Source organism: Canis aureus, chromosome 13 (genome assembly GCF_053574225.1).
Source record: "Canis aureus isolate CA01 chromosome 13, VMU_Caureus_v.1.0, whole genome shotgun sequence".
In the NCBI taxonomy this organism is placed as follows: Eukaryota; Metazoa; Chordata; class Mammalia; order Carnivora; family Canidae; genus Canis; species Canis aureus.
The window spans coordinates 14,668,992-14,687,812 of record NC_135623.1 but is presented as its reverse complement, the minus strand read 5'-3'; the positions used below and the strand labels follow the sequence as shown (position 1 = coordinate 14,687,812).

The window sequence follows — 18,821 nt, the reverse complement described above, 5'->3', positions numbered from 1 at the left end:
CTTACTGCCTGAGACCCCCAGGTGCACCCGGACCTACTAATTTTGTGTAATCGGATATGGTCATCTTTTCCTGGAGGGATACTGGGCATCATGTTCTGCTTGGGCAAACCCTCTTCTTCCCACAATGATTACGAAGCCAAATGTCACTATGTCCCTAAACTTCGTTAGTTCTATCATTTGAGGTTTATAGGCTCACGGCTTTCAAATGGACACCCAACTGCCCCAGCACGTGTCCGGGTGGCCTCGTCGAGGTCCTGACTATCAGAAGGCCCTGATCGCTGGCTCCTGGGCAGCTCCTGTGTCCACACTCCGTGTGTTCCCCTGTCTACTCCCTGTGTCCTCAGCGAGAGGATGATTTTCACGAGTGGGAGACCAGGTGTTCACTCCGGGAGCCTCCGTGCCTACAACGTGCCCCAGCACTCGGGATGGGGCTCATGGCCCCGGGGGACTGAAGACCCCTGTCACCGAGTAATCCAGGTGTAATCCGGACTCCCCGCGTGGTTTTGAAGAGTCGTCTGGGTCATGAGCCTGATTCTAGACGGTTCTCCTTCAGTTCCAGGGTTCCTTCCTTTGTCTCAAGTGATGCGACTTGTGCCGCACACATGCCTCCGCAGCTTACAAAGGGCAAATCTTACAAAGGGCAAATTCCCCTTCATGCCCCCCCACTTCAAATTTCTTAGCTATTTTCCCAAATTTATCCTTTGAGATGAACTTTACAGTTAACAAGTTCCAAAACAATACCATTGATATTTTGATGTGTGATTGGAATCGCACACATGTGTGGACTCATCTGGGCAAACGGATTGATTACCTTTACGTCGTCTTCCCCAGCCGGGAACACGGGACATATCTTAATCTCTTTAGGGCTCTTCATGCACCTTGGGAAAGCTTCATGGTTTTCTTCTTTGTTACCTTTTTTCCTCTTGAATACTTCTTATTTCTTTTTTTTTATTCCAACGTGAATGAGATTTAATTTTTCATTACGTACTTATTGTCGGATATGCGCGTGCGTTTTTAATTTTCAGTTACTAGTTGGTTTTAATAGGATTCACGTGAAATCTCCTGGATTTCCTGAGCAAATCCTTTCATAGATACAGGTGGAGGACTGGAGTCCCTGTGGGTGAATAACTGAAAGAATGAGTGAATGAATCCACGGACGAATGAAGGAAATCCCAGGAGGAGCAGCCTGACGGAAAGCTGCGAGGAGAGAGTAGGAGACCCAGTGGAGACGAAGGGAAACCTGTTTATATGGCACAGCGTGTAGGACGTGCCCTTGCGTGGTCCTGCTTTGCCCCGTGAGCATCTTGATGTTGTAGGTGGCATCAGCCCATCTTTACAGATGAGAACACGGAGGTTCCGAGGGGCTGAACGACTGGTCCAAGGTCAAGGGCTGGTTTGAGAGCAAGCCAGGTACGTTATATGCACGAGGTCAGGTCTGACCTCGGAGCTCCCGCTCTGTCCCGCCCCTTGGGAGGAGGAGGCTGGCTGGGGGCCCCAGCAGTTATCACCTTGCCGTGCGAGTCGTACACACGGTTAAAGGGCTGACCTTCCAGGCCGTGAATTAAAAATGCCAGGTGCTTGCATTCGGCTTAGCTGACCGCATGATCAGATTAAAGTCCAAGGCCCGGCAGTGACAAGGTCTAGGGGGTGAGAGGAGGGGCCCACGGTCCTCCGCGGGCAGCGGGAAGCACCTTGGCGAAGGCCAGAGGCCGCGGCACCAGGCCACTCACCGCAGTCACTTGTTTGAACAGCTCCCTGGGGGGGCTGCGGGGACGACAGGGAAGAGGACAGACTGGGTGTCGTTTTCCAGTTGTTTCTGGACATGGGCAAGACTCCCTCACACGGAAACCCCTGGAAAACCGATCCCAGCAAGTGAAAGGGCCCTGGGTCCTCCCGACCGACCGTCGCCGCCCCACGAACACGACGGGTGGGACCCAGACACAAGTCCTGTGCGGATCTCTACATCGGGGCAAAACCATACGTGAATGAACAGCTGCTGCAGGGGGAAGGGGGTCCAAAATCACGCCTGACCCCAGATGAGACTGCAGCCCAAATTATCCTCAGTGACACTGGAAACGACAATAAGAAAATAATACTTGTCTTATAAAGTGCCCCCTTCTGAGTCACGGGGCTGCAAACCAAGAATTAAACCACGATCGTAATAGCAGACAATCATAATTACAGCATCCTGCCACCCTAAGAGCTCAAACGGAGAAGACGGACCAGAGCCCAGAGTAAGCACTGGTGTCTGGAGCTAAAGGAGACGCTCTCCTTCCCTGGGGCAGCCGGTGCTCCGTAGAAAAGATACTCTCTTGTCACTTCCACGAGCAAGAGAACAAACCTGAGCTCCAGGTCACTGAGGTCACCGTGGTGACGGCGCTTGGGGAGGCCGGGGCAGGCGCACATGCAGGACGTAGGATACAGCCTTGGTACCAGCCTTCCTCGGCAGGTGGCCTTGCACCGGGTTCTTTCTCATCATGGGCACCTTATAAACGAAGGCTCCGTGACTGCCTGTCGGCAGCCGAACCCGCCCTGGAGGTCTCAGGGATTCTAGGGGGGGCACATGGGTCTTTATTCTTCCCGGAGGAAATGTCCATAAAAAGAAAGGTTCATGCCTCCTGGAGAGGCTGCATGACCCAGAGGGAGAAACAGAGGCCATGGAGCCAGAGACCCAGCTCAGGTCTGGTTCTGTGATTTCTCCCCCAGGAGACCCTGACGGAGGTCCTTCCACGGCTGTCCGCGTCTTACACTTACGACAGATGTCACTCTACCGTTTTGTTGTTAGGCTTCTTATTGCATAAAGATCTGTGACTGTTGGCATTATTAAGGCCATGGGCACTTTTTCCATGAAATAACCCGCCCATCCCTGGCGGCTGTTGGCGTTCCTCAGCCCGCCCTGCATCACCCCAATCTCCGTGCGTGTCCTCACCTCTCTATGTACAAAATCTCCCTCGGCTTCCCTTGTGTAAGGATTCATGTGATTGCATTTAGGGTCCACTCAGGGAATCCACGTTAATCTCCCTATCTCTGGGGCCTTGATTTAATCACAGCTGCAAAGATCCTTTTTCCAAATAAGCTAACGTTTACAGGCTCCGGTCATTAAAACCTGATGTTTTTGGGGGCCATCAGTCAGCCCACTGCAACGTCTCCGAGAGTTTTTCCAAGAAGCCCGAGTGGCAATTTCCTGGGGCTTTTGTGCATATTATATCCTGGCTCCATCAACGATTCTTGGGTGTCACAAACACCACCGGTCTCGGCTTTTGAGGTTATGGAGAAGAGATTTTAAGAGGCTTGGACCTGGTGTGGTGCTGGTTTCTGGTAAATGAGCACGTGGATTGAGGGGGACTGGCTGTATGCTTACCTGGGGAGGGTGTTTTGCCAAAGGGTGTTGGGGATCTTTCAGTATCCTTGGAACGGATCCATTTTTCATCAAGTTGTCATCTAATCCATTTTGGCTGGAGCTCTGTGCATCTGGTCAACCCACCAAGGACGCCCCAGCCCCTCTCCGCCCCTCCGCCCCTTCTGCTCTTCTCCACCTGTGCTTCCTGGTGGCGACTGTGACTCCCACACTCGGTAACTTCTCCTTCGTCATTTCCACACCCGCAGACTTGTTCTCTGCAGTCGCAGCCCTCCAGCTTGCCTCTTCATCTCAGTGCTGTTATTTCTTACAACGCAGGTGCTGCCCTCGTAGATCTGGCCTACCGTGGAGTCGGCTGCTTTTCCTTCTTTCCTCACCTCCATCACCGCTGCTCTGGCTCAGGATCTCCCCTCCCCGGTCCACCATCTATCCTTCTGCTACCCATCATCCCTCTTCCTTACATTTAAATGACAATATTATCCATTCTCATCCATTTACATTTTCTTTTGTTTACTAGAATAAAGTCTTTTCAGGAAATATCTTCCTAATCCCCTCCAGGACCATCCACGTTGAAGCAAATGGTGGGTATTTGTCGTTTCTAATGGCTGAGCCATGCTCCATTGTATACATAGACCTCATCTTCTTTATGCATTCCTCTTCCTCTTTAGGGAAATGATTCCCCCTTTTAGGGACGGTGTGTGTTAAGTGGCATCACGTGAGTTTACTTTATTTGCTCTTTGCTTGTCTACTTATCTTTTGAGAGGGCGAGATCTGGGGCAGTGTGGTCGGGAACGCAGGTCTGCATTTCTTTGGTTGGATGGAATCCCCCTCCAAGAAACACTGGAAATCATTTCTGGGATGGTAATCAGACGGTCAAGTTCGTGTCTGCTGGCCCATTCGCCTGTCTAGGGTAGGTCAGCTGGGTTATTCTTGCAGGATTTCATGTAATTTGTGTTCTTTCCCTAAAAGCGATGCATGGAAACCAAATTGGCAGCAAGCACCCCCACTCTTATATGGACACCGACGGGGTTATCCACGTCCGCGCCTTCTGATGGTTCCCCGTGTGCTGAGACCAAGGGACGTGCCGCCGGGTGTGTGCGTCTCTGTTCAGCTCCTTCAGGAGGTCGGCTCCTGTGGTGCAAGTACACGGACTTTCTTGTCCAAGGTTGAGCTCGTTGTCATTGCTCAAAGACCAACCTCCTGGAAGCTGCTAAACCTGCGGCCGCAATTCCTGGCAAGAGCTACACACAGAAGCTTCACTCCTGCTGCCTTCTGGCTCCTCTGGGCCAGCTGCCCACTTGCGGTCGGAGGCAAGCGATGCTTACCGCCCTGGGGGACGGCAGCCCTGTGACTGATGGGAATCTGCAGGCGGGGACTCCGGGTCTCAGGCACGGCTGCCTGTTTTGTCTGGTCCGGGCTCCTCCGAGGAAGACAAGCTCCACGGGGCAGGGGTTCTGGTTCATCAGAATTGCAGCCTCTGACTCTCGGTAAAATCCTCCAACAGCCAAGAACGGAGCTTCCAGGTCACCCTTTGCATTAATCATTAAAAAGCCTCCCTACGGTTAAAAATCAACAAACTAGGACCATTAGCTAAATAGGAGCATCAGGAGCAGAAAGCAAAGCTTCCAGAACAGCAAGGCTCCCCGCCTCCACGGGCCCTAGGGCTCCTCCTCCCCCCCCGTTTTTCCCCCCTTGCAGCCAGTCGCAGGTGGCTCTCGAGCCTCACCAGATCCGAACTCAGAAACAAGGCTCGGTCCTTCTGAACGTAACCAGGACACGTGTCCTGGATTCCCCCCTGGCTTCCCAGCCAACCCCTCCCCTGAGTCGCCACTGGGGATCTCCTTTTAGGAATGGGGCTATCGTGATGTCCCCCCAGACAATGGGCTCTTCTAGAAGCAGCCGCGTGCATCCCCCTTCCTTCCTTTCAGGTGCCTGGGAGGCCTCAGCTCCGCCCTGCACGGTGAGCGACCAGCGTGCTCCTCTCCTCCATCGTGTCCTGCCCCCAGCTGCCACCTGCAATTAGGGATTTTCCTGGCAAATGCTCCTTGTCTGTGCTTCACCCCTGCTTCTACTACAGCATTCACCACGTTATGTTAGAATCTGCAGCCGACCCCACAGGACGGTTGATCTGCACTCCATTTCCAAAAACTCTCATCCACTTCTACTCCTGAAACTGTAAAAGCAAAACAAAAATGGATTTTTTCCCACGTTCCCAAGCCAGGCGTACACGGCAAGTTCTGACTGATAAAATGTAGGAAGATGCCTGCAAGGACGGGGGTTGTGGCGGAATCGGCACACACACCCTCACCAGGCGGAAGCTCTGCGCCTGGCCCTCCGCCCTCTGACAGCAGCGGAGACCCAGGCCGGGAGCCGGGGCCGCGAACCGGGCCAGGCGGGAGGACAGAGCCCGAGGATGGGACAGCAGGAGGAGAGGCGGAGGCCTCCCGAGCGGCTGCCCTGGGACCTGCTGGATGGACCTGCAGATTCTCCTTCCAAGAGGAAAGCGAGCCTCCGTCTGTCGAAGTCAGCTTTCCTCGGGGACTCGGCTTCCTTTCCTAACCGGTAACATTTCTGGCTACGAGACGGAGGCTTCCAAGGGAAAAGACGGCTCCTTGTTTATATTTACACCTCGGCACCTGGCAGGAGGCCTGGCGCTGGGGAGACGCTCCAACTATTTTAATTGAACCAAACGCCGCTCCTGAGAGATCCGTGTAGAGCTCCCGACTTGGCTCTCGGGTCCCCGCGTGGTCCCCACGTGGAGGGAGCACCCCGTGGTGACAGACCTACATTTTGGCCTCGGGTCGTGCCTCCTCCCTTCCCCCTCCTGGAAGCCTTGCAGGCCTCGCTCCTCCCTGACTGAACGGGATCGACCCTGTCTTGTTTGCTCCACTATTTCCCCTGTAGCACGTGAGCCCCTGGAAGACAGGGACGGGCCGTCGTCTAACTCCCGTGTTTCCCACTGCACAGTCCTGACACAGGGGAAGCGTTCAATGCATGTTTGCTTAAATGGAACGTAAACCGGGGTCAGAAAGAGACGGGAGCGAGATGGAACGGGTCCGAAACCCACATCGCTGGGTAAGTGGGAGACTTTAGCCCTTTCTGGGCCTCAGTGGTGTCATCTGTAAAACGGGGACGTCCTACTGGGTCTAGAGAGCGGTACACTGTATGTGCTCAGTGAATGTCAGGCAGAGGGGAGGCCGAGAGCAGAAGGCTTTGTCCCCATCCCTTCTCTAATTTTCCTCCCAGCTGGGCCACTAATTGTAGGTCAGAAAACGCCAACCCGACACTGGAAACGGAGAAGAGGTCTCATCCGCGGGGGCCAAACTTCCGCATCGTATGCACGGACCACACAGGAAGGAGCGACCCGGAGGGCACAGCTCCCTGTCTGCGCTGCTGCTAGCTGCCAGGCCCGGATGGGCTCCGCTGGCCCGCCAGTCCCATGCCTGCCACTCAGGGAAAGACACCTGCCCAATGCTGCACACGGGCCCCCTTCAAGAGCCGAATCTGGCTGCCAGCCCGTGCTGGTCACACGCAGCCAGGGAGGTGAGATCCTGCTCAGACCTGACCCAGGGCCACACGGGGTCCCTGCAGCTCCCCGATGTCCCTCCTGGGCACTCTTGGCTGAGACTGTCCGGCTGGGGTGAGGCTGACCCTGTGGTCCCTCCGATCACCTCCAGGGCTCAGCTGGGGCTGGGGCAGGGTGAGGGGAGGCATCTGCAAGCCTTGTCCTGTCTGTGCTCTCGGGACGGTTTCCGGGACCGGCCTGTGCGTGTTCCCACGTGTCATCCCATCTGGCGCATCTGCCTGGCACCTGCTCCCACAGACACGCGGCGCCCACCCTGTGACCCCACGGGCTGACATGCAGCCTGCTGGGCTTGGGTTGCTCTGTCTGGGCAAGGGGTCAACCACCTCCCCAGCCGCAGGAGGGGGTGCTCACCACCTGGGACTTCCCTGCAGGCCTTGTTCTGAGTGTCCGGGTACGTTAACTCACGTATCCCCACAGCTACCTCGGGTCGTAAAGGACCGTCTTGCATCTGCGCTTGACGGAGAAAATGGGCCTGGAGCGCCAGCCTGAGGTCAGAGCGGGGGGCGTCCCGGTGCCAGAGTCCGGCTCTGCACGAACGACTCAATACTGAAGGAACAACAAAACCCCTGGGCTGGAAAAAGGAGGAAATGCGCCAACTGCAAAATGTAATAAATGGAGGAATAAAAAAATAGAAGACCTTGTAAAACAAAACATAAATAGCATTCTCGGGGAGATGCTAGATGGTAATGCATCGAAAAAAAAAAAAAAAAGAAAAACCCAAAAGCAAGCTGTCAGGAGCAATCTGAACACAAAAAGCAATAGTTTCCTTAAAGTAAAAATGAAAGCAGCAACAAGATTCCGAAAATAAAGGACAACAAGATAAATGGTGTTGAAAACAGAATTAATGAAAGATCACGAGATCGTTGGCAGAAGAAAAGAAAAGGATACAGAACTTTCAAATCACTAGAGGAAAAACAAAGGCAAACACATCAACTCGGCTAACGGCGGGAAGAGCTAAACGCAAAAGAAAGCAACATCCGAGTGTCGCCTTTTTGTTTGAAAGAAAAGCATAATGCCTTCGACGGAGAAGAAATATATGAAACCCTGTGCTCTTTTCACTTTTTTCAAATATGTGGAACATGAAGAAGACAAAAATTCCCAAAGTCAAATGACAAAAAAAAAAAAAAAAGTCGTATAAAATATGTACAACTAATTGGTATGTTTTAAAAAAAAATTAAATACTCGGGTCAAAACATCTACACTGCAGTTTAGTTTTTTTTTTTTTAAGATTTTGCTAATTTATTCATGAGAGACAGAGAGAGAGGCAGAGACACAGACAGGGAGAAGCAGGCTCCATGCAGGGAGCCCGACGTGGGACTCGATCCCGGGACCCTGGGGTCACGGCCTGGGCCGGAGGGAGATGCTCACCCGCTGCGCCCGGCAGCCTCCCTCCAGCACCCTCCGCAGGAAACCCCTGGACAGCCGTCCAAGACTCGTGTGTAAGGACGTTCGCTGCAGTGAATGCTGAAAATATCGTTAATAGTGGAGGAGGAAACTAAGTGGGGGCTGTGCTCCCGCAGACTCCTGCGTGGCCGTTGGGCGGGATGAGGCTCGCGTCTGTACATGGACAGGATAGTACGAGGGGACCAGGCGGGAAGTCACAAGTGAGCCACTGAGGCACACGCCTGGGGATGGGCGAGGAGAACAGACGCCAGCGGTCATCTGTGGGGCGTGGGGCAGGACACAGGAGGAGGAGGACACCTCTCCTCTCTACCCAGTTATTACTCACACTCGGAGTTGTTGAAAAAGGCGTATGTATATGTATGTACTTTTTTAACATAGAAACATCCTATAAAGATATACCTGTTGGGAAAATAATTACCAGACCTTACTCCACACAAGGACTCAAACAAAAGGGTTTTTTTCGTGTTTGTCTTAATGAGGCCTGACAGTGAATTCCCTTCACTTTGCTGCGGGTTATGCAAGTGAGGGGGGCGGGCGGAGTATGGAGGGGAGGAGGGGGCGAGGGGGAAGGGGGGAGGACGGAAGGATGACAGGGATGGAGGGGAAGGAGGGGGACACGGGGCAGGAGGGGAAGGAGGGGAAGGAGGGGAACACGGGGCAGGAGGGGGACGTGGGGCAGGAGGGGAAGGACAGGGACATAGGGAAGGAGGGGGACGGGGAAGGCCTGGGCAGAGAAGAGGCGGCGGGCTGGCGTCCACGTGAGCAGGGCAGGGGGAGGCCATGGGCCGGGAAGGAACGAGAAAGGCCGTGTCGGGGTCGTCCCCCGGCCGCTGCAGCCCCTCCGCTTCCTGGTTAGGTCCCAGGGGTACCAGGGGTCCCAGGAGCTCCGCGGGGGGACTGTGCTGCCCCTGCCCCGCGCTCCCCATGTGCGGCCTCAGCCTCGGGGGAAGACCCGCCCCCCCCCCCCCACCGCCTCACCCTGCAGGGCTCTTCTGGGTCCTGACCCCGCACTCACCGCCCTGTGACAGTGGTCGTCACCCGCCTGCAAGTCCCTGGTGGATCCCCAGCCCTGGCCCCACATGGCCGCTCTGCCCCCCCCGCCCCCCGGGCCTGCCCCCCTCCAGGGGATCCTGCCGGGGTCGGGCTGTGCCGCCCGTTGCTCTGCCAGGAAGGGGGTGCGTCCTGTGCCGTAGAAGGCGGTCAAGGTATTTGGGAAGAAGCACCAGGGGGACCCCGGGGGGTGACCCCCGTGCCCTCGAGGGGCTCAGCGGGAGGAAACGGGCAACAGGAAATAAGGACGCAGGGACCTTGAATATGGCAAAGCACTCGTGGTGGCGGCTGGTTCACGGCAGGCGTGGGGTGGGCAGGCGGCGCCTCCCGAGCCTCTGGCTCAGCTTCTGAGGGTCTTGCTGTCGCGTGTCAGGCTCAAACCCAGGGACACAGAGACGGCACCTCCCACGAGTACCGAGGAGACCGGCTAGGGGGCCGGGTCAGTGGTTCCTGCGTCGCCCCTAATCCTCCACCCTGCACCCTCCCCAGGGCCCGGCCTCCTAAGCCGACTGCGGCCTGGGTCCCCAGAGGCTGGCCGCTCCCCCAGGGTGGCCTCCTGCCTGTGCCTGCGTCCCCGTCGCCTCCCACCTAGGGCCCTATCCTCACCCCCGCCCTCCCACCTGCACCCCACACCCCCCACCTGCACCCTGCACCCCCCACCTGCACCCCTGCACCCCCACCTGTGCCCCATACCCCCCCGCCTAGGGCCCTGCAGCCCCTGCACCGCCCCACTTGCACCCCGCACCCCCACCTGCCCCACCCCGCCCCCGTCCTGGCATCACCCTTCCCAGGCCAACACCTCTGCTCCCCCGCCTGCCGCTCCTCGCCCGACCCCGACCACCCGGTGCACCCACCGCACGCAGGGCTTCTCCCTGCCCGCAGTGCCCAGGGCCTGAGCCCCTGCCCGCAGCGCCGCGTGGTGGTTCGCGACGCCGAGGTGGGGCGGCAGGGAAGCGTCCAGGTTCACAGGGACGCGCAGCGTGGAGCCCGCCCGGCCGCCCCACACTCTGCTTGGGGAACCTGCGCCCACGGACTCTCAGGGCCCCGCCAGCCCCGCCCCGCTCGCTCCCCCGGAGGCAGGTGCCCGGGTGCCTGCGGGGGCAGGTGCCCGCAGAGAGAGGCCGCGGGCGGAGGCCAGGCGGGGGCTCGGAGCGGGACGGAGGCGGCAGGGCTGTGAGGGAAATGCAGGCCGCGGACGTGACTCCTTGGAGCCCAAGACGGGGCGCCTGGGGCTGGGCTGCCTGAGGCGCGTGATGCGGCAGCGAGGACAGTTTCAGACAGAAGGCGGCGGGTGCAGGGAGGAGCGCCGCGGGGAGGGCCGCAGGGACACAGGCCCAGAGGTGCCCCCAGCGCCCTGCACACCCCCTCTGCACACCCTTGCATGCAGCAACACCTCATGTGTTTCTTCAGTCCAACAGTCTAAGGTCCATCCCGCTGGGAGCCCAGGACCCTCCCGTCCAGCCCCCCCACGCCCCGTGCACCCTCCGCCCGTTTCCTTCCCGTGCGCGCGAACGCCCTGCTGGGACAGCTGTGCTTGGACCCCACCGGGGCTCCCTCCCACCCGGAGCAGCCCCCGCACCCAGACCCCCACACCCAGACCTCCGCACCCGCCGCCCGACCCACGCCAGAGCTCGAGGCCCAGCTTGGGCAGCCGCGTGAACAGCGTGAACAGTCAGGAAACCCGGGTTCTCGCCCGAGCCTCCTGGGCCAACGTGGATGCTCTAGGCGTCCCCCCCTACCCCGGGAGCCCGGCGTTCTCGTCCAGCACACGGGGCCTGACCCGCGGCACCTCCTATCGGGGCCGTGGGCGAACTCATGACACCCGCGCCGGGCCTGGGGTCGCAGTGCACGGCTACAGGCCTCTCTTCTGGGACCTGGGGGCTCCCGTCAATGGTTCCTGCTGGTCAGATGCTCGCGTGCGTGGAAGGGTAGGGGCTGTGCCCAAAGCCCGCACCCCGCAGGTGGCAGGGCTGGGGTTCGCGCTGGCGTCCATATGACCTCGAGCTCCGCCCTCGGCCACTCGGCTGTGACTGTGCCACCGAGGCCAGAGAGCGGCTGGACTTGAACACAGCCCTGTGCAGCCGAGACCGGCCTGCCGGGTTTTGCACGGACCTCTCGGCAGGCTGGGGTTAGAGGCCCTGCTGCGGGTCACTGGGGCCTCCGGGGGGGGGGGGGTGCAGGGCCACCCATAGCTGAGCCGCCCGGCGATGACGCTGCGGATGCTTGGCCGCCCTTGGCACTTACCCGATGGTGCAACCGGCTTCGGCCTCGATGGTCCAGATGCAGTTGAGATTGTGTTCGTAGGGAGCCGGGTACCCAGGGGACAGCACCTGCCCCGACACCTCTCCTCTCACGGTCCCTCCACACTCAGCTGGAAGAAATCCCCCAAAAAAGTGAGCTTTATGGGGTGGCCTGCGCTGCCGGCAGACTCAGCGGCTCCTCCTGTCACTATGCCCGAGTCCCCTCTGCTCCCTGCAGGTGACTGAGCACAGGCAGGGACAGGTCCCTGGGTGGAAGCCGTATCCAGCGCCTACGAGGGACCCCAGCACCGAACCGTGAAAAGGCAAACAGCCCGACTCGACCGTGGGCAAAGCATCTCAACACACGTTTCTTCCAAGAAGGTGGACAAATGGCCGGCAGCCCGTGGCAGTGCTCGACATCATCAACCGTCTGGGAAGTGCAGACGACGACGGGCACAACGGCGTCCCCGAGGACGGCTGCAGGCAAAGGGCCAGACACGAGGGGTGTCCGCGCGGAGAAATTGGGACCCGACAGACACCTGCGCCAGCGGACGGCAACGGGGCGCAGCTGCTTCAGGCAACGGCTTCCCGGTTCCTCGCTGCGGGGGGAGGGGGTTGGAGGTCAGCACCTGACCCCGGAATCCCACCGGGGATTCAGATGTGGAACTTCCGCGGGAAGGAAACGCGCCCACTCGCCAGAATGCGGCCCAGAGACGGAAGCAGCCAGGGGTCCACCCGCTGACGCGATGACCGGCCTGGTGTGGTCAGTGGGACGGAGCGGCCCGTGACCAGGAGGAAGGGCGGGGGCGGCTCCGCGGGCCTGGAGAGCGTGGGCACGCGGGGGGCAAGCGGGGGCTGTGGGGGGCTGTGCCGCATGGACACTGTGTCCAAACCCAGATCGTGGCCGCTGCTGCAAAGGACGTGTCCGGGCTGCGAATCAAGCTCAACAAGGCTGTTTTTAAAAAAGCCCCTCAGTACAGGGCCGACGTCCCTGCAGCCCCCGCGGAGAGCAGCCGCTGGAGTCTGAGCCCCGTGGGCCGTGGGGCGGGTTCGGGGAGTGAGGCGCACGGACGCACAGACACTCGGCAGCCCCGTCGAGGGCCCACGGGCCAGGGGCCACCTCCACTCACACCTGCGGCAGGTGACGGCTCAGGGGACGAGCGTCTCCTGCCCCAGCAGCCCCAGCAGGGGGGCCTGGGAGGCGGGGGGGGGGGTGCAGGGGGAGGAGGAGATGCAGGGGTCCTGGTGGACGGGGTGGGGCGGGGCCGGGTCAGAAGCTGGGGGTCCCCGGCCTCCTCTCCCCGCAGAGGGACCTGCCTCTGAGCCTCAGCCCGAACCCCTGAGGCGCTTGTGACACCCGTGCCCTGGGCCCCACTGCTGGAGCCTTGGCCCAGGCCCCGGCCACCTGCCCTGCACCCCAGCCGCCCGGGCAGCACCACCACAAGGACCCTTCTAGGGTGCAAACCCACCAGGCCTCTGGGGGCCTCCAACCTCCCTTCCTGGAACGAAGCCCAAGTGACGGCGAGGATCCCTTTGGCCTCCTGGGCCCCGACACCCCCAGGCCTCTCTTGACACCTCCTGGGGCTTCCTCCCGACAGCCCTAGGGGCCCCCCGACACCCCCTGGGGCACCCCGACACCCCCTGGGCCCCTGACACCTCCCAGGGCCTCCTGACACCCCCAGGGCCCCCTGACACCCCTCGGGCCTCCCCTGACACCTCCCGGCGCTTCCTCCTGACAGCCCTAGGGGCCCCCTGACACCCCCTGGGACCCCATGACACGTCCCAGGGGCCCCCGACACCCTCTAGGTCCCCCTGACACCTCCCAGGGCCTCCCCTGACACCGCCTGGGGCTTCCTCCCAACAGCCCTGGGGGCTTCCAACACCCCTTGGGCCCCTGACACCTCTGGAGGCTCCCCTGAGGCCCCCCTGACACCCCTGGGGCCCCCAGCACCCCCCGGGCCTCTCCTGACACCTCCCGGGGCCTCCTCCTGATAGCCTCAGGGGCCTCTCAACACCTCCTGGACCCCCCCAAACCCCCCTAACATGCCTGGGGCCCTCCGACACCTCCAGGGCCCCCCTGAGGCCCCCGACACCCCCTGGGGCCCCCCTGGTCCCAACATCCCCTAGGCCTCTCCTGACACCCCCAGGGGCCCCCGACACCCCCAGGACCCCTCCAACAGCCCGCGGTCCAGTCGGGCCTCACGAGGCCTCCTCCGCCTCCACGTGCACCTGCCGTGCTCCTGCCGCCGATAGCCACCCCCCGGGGACCTCCTGGGCCCACCCCCGGGGCCGGTGGCCGCTGTCCTCCTGTGCCTCCGTTTCCGGGTGAGCAGGTTTTACCCCAACGCGCGGGCCATGCTCCAGGCACGTGCGCCTCCTTCCCAGGGCTCTAGGGGGCCTGGGCCCCGGGCCCTCATGTCCTTACACCCGCAGCCGCTGTGGCGTCGGCACTAGGGACCGCGTGGTAAGTGTTTCCTGCCCGGAGGCCCACAGGGCTCCCGCCTTCCCCGAGTGTAGATGAGCGGAGGGGGGGGGGGGGCGCGACCGCGGGGCTTTTGAGGGAAGGGAGCGACGGAGCCAAATCATAGAAGAAACCGAGGAAGGTGGGCTCCGGGTGGCAGGTGGGGGCTGGCCGTGCCCTCCCCGGGGCGGCTAGGGGGCCAGGGCTTCACGGGGGAGCTGGGGGGCAATGGCAGGACGCTGTCGGGCCCCTGGCCCAGCCCTGCCCTCCTCAAGGGGGTATTTGGAGGCCCCGGGGCTGGGGAGGCGGCAGCCCGACCACCAGGTCTTGGCCCTCCCGCCCATCCTCACTTAGGGCCTCGGCGGCTTCGCGGGGTGCAGCGTCCACGGTCGGGTGACGGGAGCCGGGGGACGTGCGGGGCTACATACCCGCCACCCGACACGCAGCTTTGCTCCCCCGAGTGGGGCCTGCGGGGGGGGGGACACCTCCGGGGCTGAGATGCCCGTCCTAGCGCCGCTACGATCAGCCCGGCTGGACACGTGCCGCCCCGCAGAACCTTACGGGGTCCCTCCTGTTCTCTGGCCCGTGTGTCAGCCCGCTGGCCGGGGACGTGCTCTGGCCCAAGGTCCTGGGGCCTGTCACGGGGCCCGGCACACGCATGCAGGCCCGTGGTGGGGCAGGGATGTGGGGAGGAAGGGGCCCATGTTCGGGGGCCACTCGGGGGCCGCGAGCTCTGTCCCCCGTCGGCTTCAACCCGTCCCCTCTGGACCCTCCGTCGTGTCAGCGTTGCAGGTCCCGCGGGGACCACTTGTCTAGGGGAGAAGAATGTGTGCGCTGCCCCCGCCTAGCCGCGGCTCCCCCTGTGGTCTCACCCCTGCTCAGGCCGGAAGGCCCCCCCCACCCTTGCACGTCCTGCGGAGCCTCCTTCCCCCGCGCGTCGCCATCACGGACGGCCGTGAGCTCGTCACGCGTGTGCCCGTCACCAGGCTCCTGGCGCCCCGGGGGCAGGCCGAGTGCTGCACTCGTGTCATTTCTCTGCTTCTGCACTGACCCAGGCCCGCCGGGACCCGCTCTGGCGGGAGGCGCTGCGTGGGCACCCGCTGTTCCTGCCGCACAGACACACCGAGCTTGTGGCACGAGGTGGGTGGGATGGAGGGGAAGGCTTGGGGGGGGGGGCACCTGCACCAGTAGGAAGGGTGAGCCACACAGAAGGACGGGTCCCGCCTACTGCATCCTCCTGCCTTGGGCCGCCACCTCCCGTCCGGAGACATGGGCAGGAAGCTCAGCGAGCCTCAGTTTACCTTCTAGAAGCAGCATGCGCTTAGGAAGCGGCGGCTCATCATTATGTTCTTTCTCAACAGTGACATGGATCATCATTATCTTACTCTTTCTTCTAACTTGGCCCAGGAAAGGGAGCATAAGCCCCATTTTGCATGCAGGGAAACTGAGGCCCAGAGTGAGCCGGAGCCTGGGTGTCGCAGGGCCCCGGAAGCCCAGGCAGCTGCTCCCCCTCCCCCTAACTGACGCCCCCGCGGCCTCTGTTGCCGGCATTACCAGCATGTGGGGCTGACGGGGTCCAGCCGCCGCCTCGGTGCGCTGCTGCAGGGCGCTGAGGGCTGGGAACGCGAGGGGAGCCTGAGGGGAGGTGGGGGGGCCGGGGCGCCCGGGGGTCCCTGGAGGAGCAAGGGGCCTCCTACCGACACAGGTGGGGAGGGGCCGGTCCCAGGTCCTGCGCTCTCCGCTCAGACACAGCAGCTCCTCACTGCCCCGCAGGCTGTACCCCGGGTCACAGCTGAAGGACACGGAGCTCCCGGCAAAGTGGCCTCCATCGTGGACCTTGTAGCCGAACTGGGGGGTGCCCGGGTCCTCACACCTGATGAGTTCGAAACCTGCCACGGGAGGAGACATGGGTGAGGCCGGCGCAGCGGAGGCAGTGCTCTGTGTTCCCTCCACTGCAGGTGCACCCGGGCCGCCGCGCAGGGGGTAGGGGACGGCTTCCCGCTCGGGGTCCCAGGCACAGGGCTGGGGCTTCTGTGTCCTCCATGTGGCCCCCGAGCACGCAGCCAGTGGGGCCGCTCCCCCCGAGGCCGCGGTGCCCCCAGCTCAGGTCTCGAAGTGCCACCGTCCCGCCGAGCCCGGGGACCTGGGGGGGCGGGGAGCCCCAAATGCCGACCTGGCCCCACTCAGGCCACAGATGTGGAACTCGCACACGACTCCACTCAGCCTGCCTCTGCTGCCGCCGCTGCAGGCACTGACCCCGCGGCCCCGCGGCCCGGAGCCCAGGCAGGAGGCACCTCGGGGGCCCCACTGAGGTGGAAGCCGCGTGACCAACACTCGCCCCGACGTCGGCGTCTGCAGAGCCAGGCGCCTAGGCCTCCCCCGCCTCCGGCCTTCTCAGCCTCGGTTGGTCTTTGCATTTTTTTTGCATCTGGCCGGACATCGCTGCGTAAATGCTGTGATTAGGGGAGGCTGCGCTTGGTTGCTTTAGCTGCAAGCCTCAGTGTTTAGGTCTCATTTTATTTTATTTTTGTTAAAGATTTTATTTATTTATTCATGAGAGACACAGAGAGAGAGAGGCAGAGACACAGGCAGAGGGAGAAGCAGGCTCCATGCAGGGAGCCCGATGTGGGACTCGATCCCGGGATCCTGGGGTCACGACCTCGGTCAAAGGAGGTGCTGAACCGCTGGGCCCCCCGGGCTGCCTGTGTCTCAGAAGCTCTAGTGGGTCATGGGCAGGCCTGGCGTCTCGGGCAGCCCCAGACGGGACCCCAGAGCTGGATGCGGGTGACTGCCCCCCACAGAGCGCAGGTGCAGGTCCTGGAGGAGGCGGCACCTCATCCGCGACGCCTGCTGTCCCCCCGCCCCCCACCCGTCTGAGGGGCCGGGGCTAGTCCGATGTCGCAGTCCACATGGAGGCAACAAGGACTTACTGGAAAAGTGCAGCTCAAAGCCCTTGCTAGTGTTGTCGGCGTCCGTGATGAAATCAAGCCACAGGCTGCTGGATGTGCTGTTCAGGGTCACCCCCGTCATCTCCGAACGGCTGAACACCCCCAGCAGGCGTGCCGAGTTGTTGCTGCCGTCGTAGACCTGGGTGGACAAGACCCCCCCAGCCCCCGACCCCGTGTCAGCGCGGCCGCATCAGTTCGTCCCCCCACAGCCTGCGTTCTGGGAGCGGAGCACCAAGGACGAGCGCCAGGACGCGACACGGTGAGCAAGCAGGGGGCGGGAGTCGGGCCCCTCGTCTCCACCCGCCGCCGCCTCTCTGCCCGGCCCGCCTGGCACGGATGCAGCCCCGAGGATCTGCCTGTCGACGCGACCCTTGTGGCGGAGCTCTGCTGTGTCCCCTGAGCCCCACGTGGCCCTGGCTTGCTCTCCCGCAGCCCGAGGAGGCCAGGCGGGGGCTGCACGGAGGCCCGAGCCATCTGTCTCTGCAGACGGGCACGCCGGAAGCTTCCAGCATCTCTGTGTTGCTAAACAGTCCCATCCTCCCAGATGAGCGACCGACCTTCCCCTGACCCCACGCCCCTGTGGCACTGGCCTGTCCTGGCGGCCCTTCTGGACACGGCCCCTGGGATCCAGCGGCTCGGCGTTAGCGTGGCCGGCGCGTCGTGGTGTTTTTCCTTTCCCCCAGCTGGGCCTCTACCCCCTTCCCTCCTAAAACGAGGCCCCAGTAAGGGCCTGCTGGGCTCGCCGGGGCAGGGAACGGGGGGCGTGCAGGCATCTGGCTTTCCTGACGCCCATCTGTCCCCTGAACCTCGGTGCACAAGCAAAGGCAACCACCGTCGGAATAATGAACTGGCCCCCCAGGTCCTGAGGTTGCTGCTCTTTTCCAGATAATTGTACAAATAACAACAGAAGTTGTGATTGAGTGCAGGCCCCCCCCCCACCCCCCCGGTGCTCTGGTAAATATCAAAGATGGGATCTATGGGTGGGTGATGAATATTTGTGCACGGCCCAGGATGTGGTGCCAGCTGCCAGCAAATTGGAACAATATTTCCATTCCACTATTTATGAAGCCAAGCCTTCTAAGGGAAGCCATCCTTCCAGCTAACAGCGCTGCATGTTGCAGGGATTTGTGTAGGCCCCTGGGAGCCTCACGTCTGTTTCCGGATTCCGTGTACGAGACCGCGGATAGATTGAGAGAATTCGGAATTCCAACAGAGAGATGACTCCAGTTCAAAGGGTTGAGCCCACTGGGGCATCCAAGTCGTTAAATAAAAATATTTGTACCCACGGACACAATCGGAAGGAGCTGATCAAGGCATTAGTCATCAGCGCTTGCCGGCATCACCATACGGGAAACAATCAGATATCATGAACACCACTACTTACGGAGTTATTTTGCTAAAAAAAAAAAAAAAAGAAAGAAAAAAATGAAAAAAAAAAATCAAACCTGAATCGTATCAAGTCCCTAGATCCAATTTCTAACTTACAGGAAATACAGAGGACGGAGGGGATATGAAATGAGACTCTGGGAGCATGTTCGGCAAAACCCAGAATATGAGAAATGACGCTGGGCAAGTTACCGGACTTCTTCAACAAATAAATGACAAGGGATGGAGAAAAAAAAAAAGATGGAGGCAGAAACCTATTGATCAAAAACCATATAAGACAACCAATCCAATGTATGGGCCTTATTTGGGATCTTGATTCAGATAAACTGTAAATTTAAGAAAAATCAGGACATTTATGAGATAATTGGAAACTTGAACATTCACTGGA

General features: G+C 60.7%; 1 protein-coding gene across 1 annotated transcript in view; it reads right to left on the bottom strand.

Annotated features, from left to right (window-relative positions):
- Window positions 1-18,821, bottom strand: part of CSMD2 (CUB and Sushi multiple domains 2) — a 495,152-nt gene that overhangs the window by 144,099 nt on the left and 332,232 nt on the right. Inside the window, 3 exon segments of the mRNA XM_077844850.1 lie at window positions 11,643-11,769; window positions 15,797-15,988; window positions 17,030-17,186. Coding sequence (XP_077700976.1) covers window positions 11,643-11,769; window positions 15,797-15,988; window positions 17,030-17,186 — 476 coding nt within the window.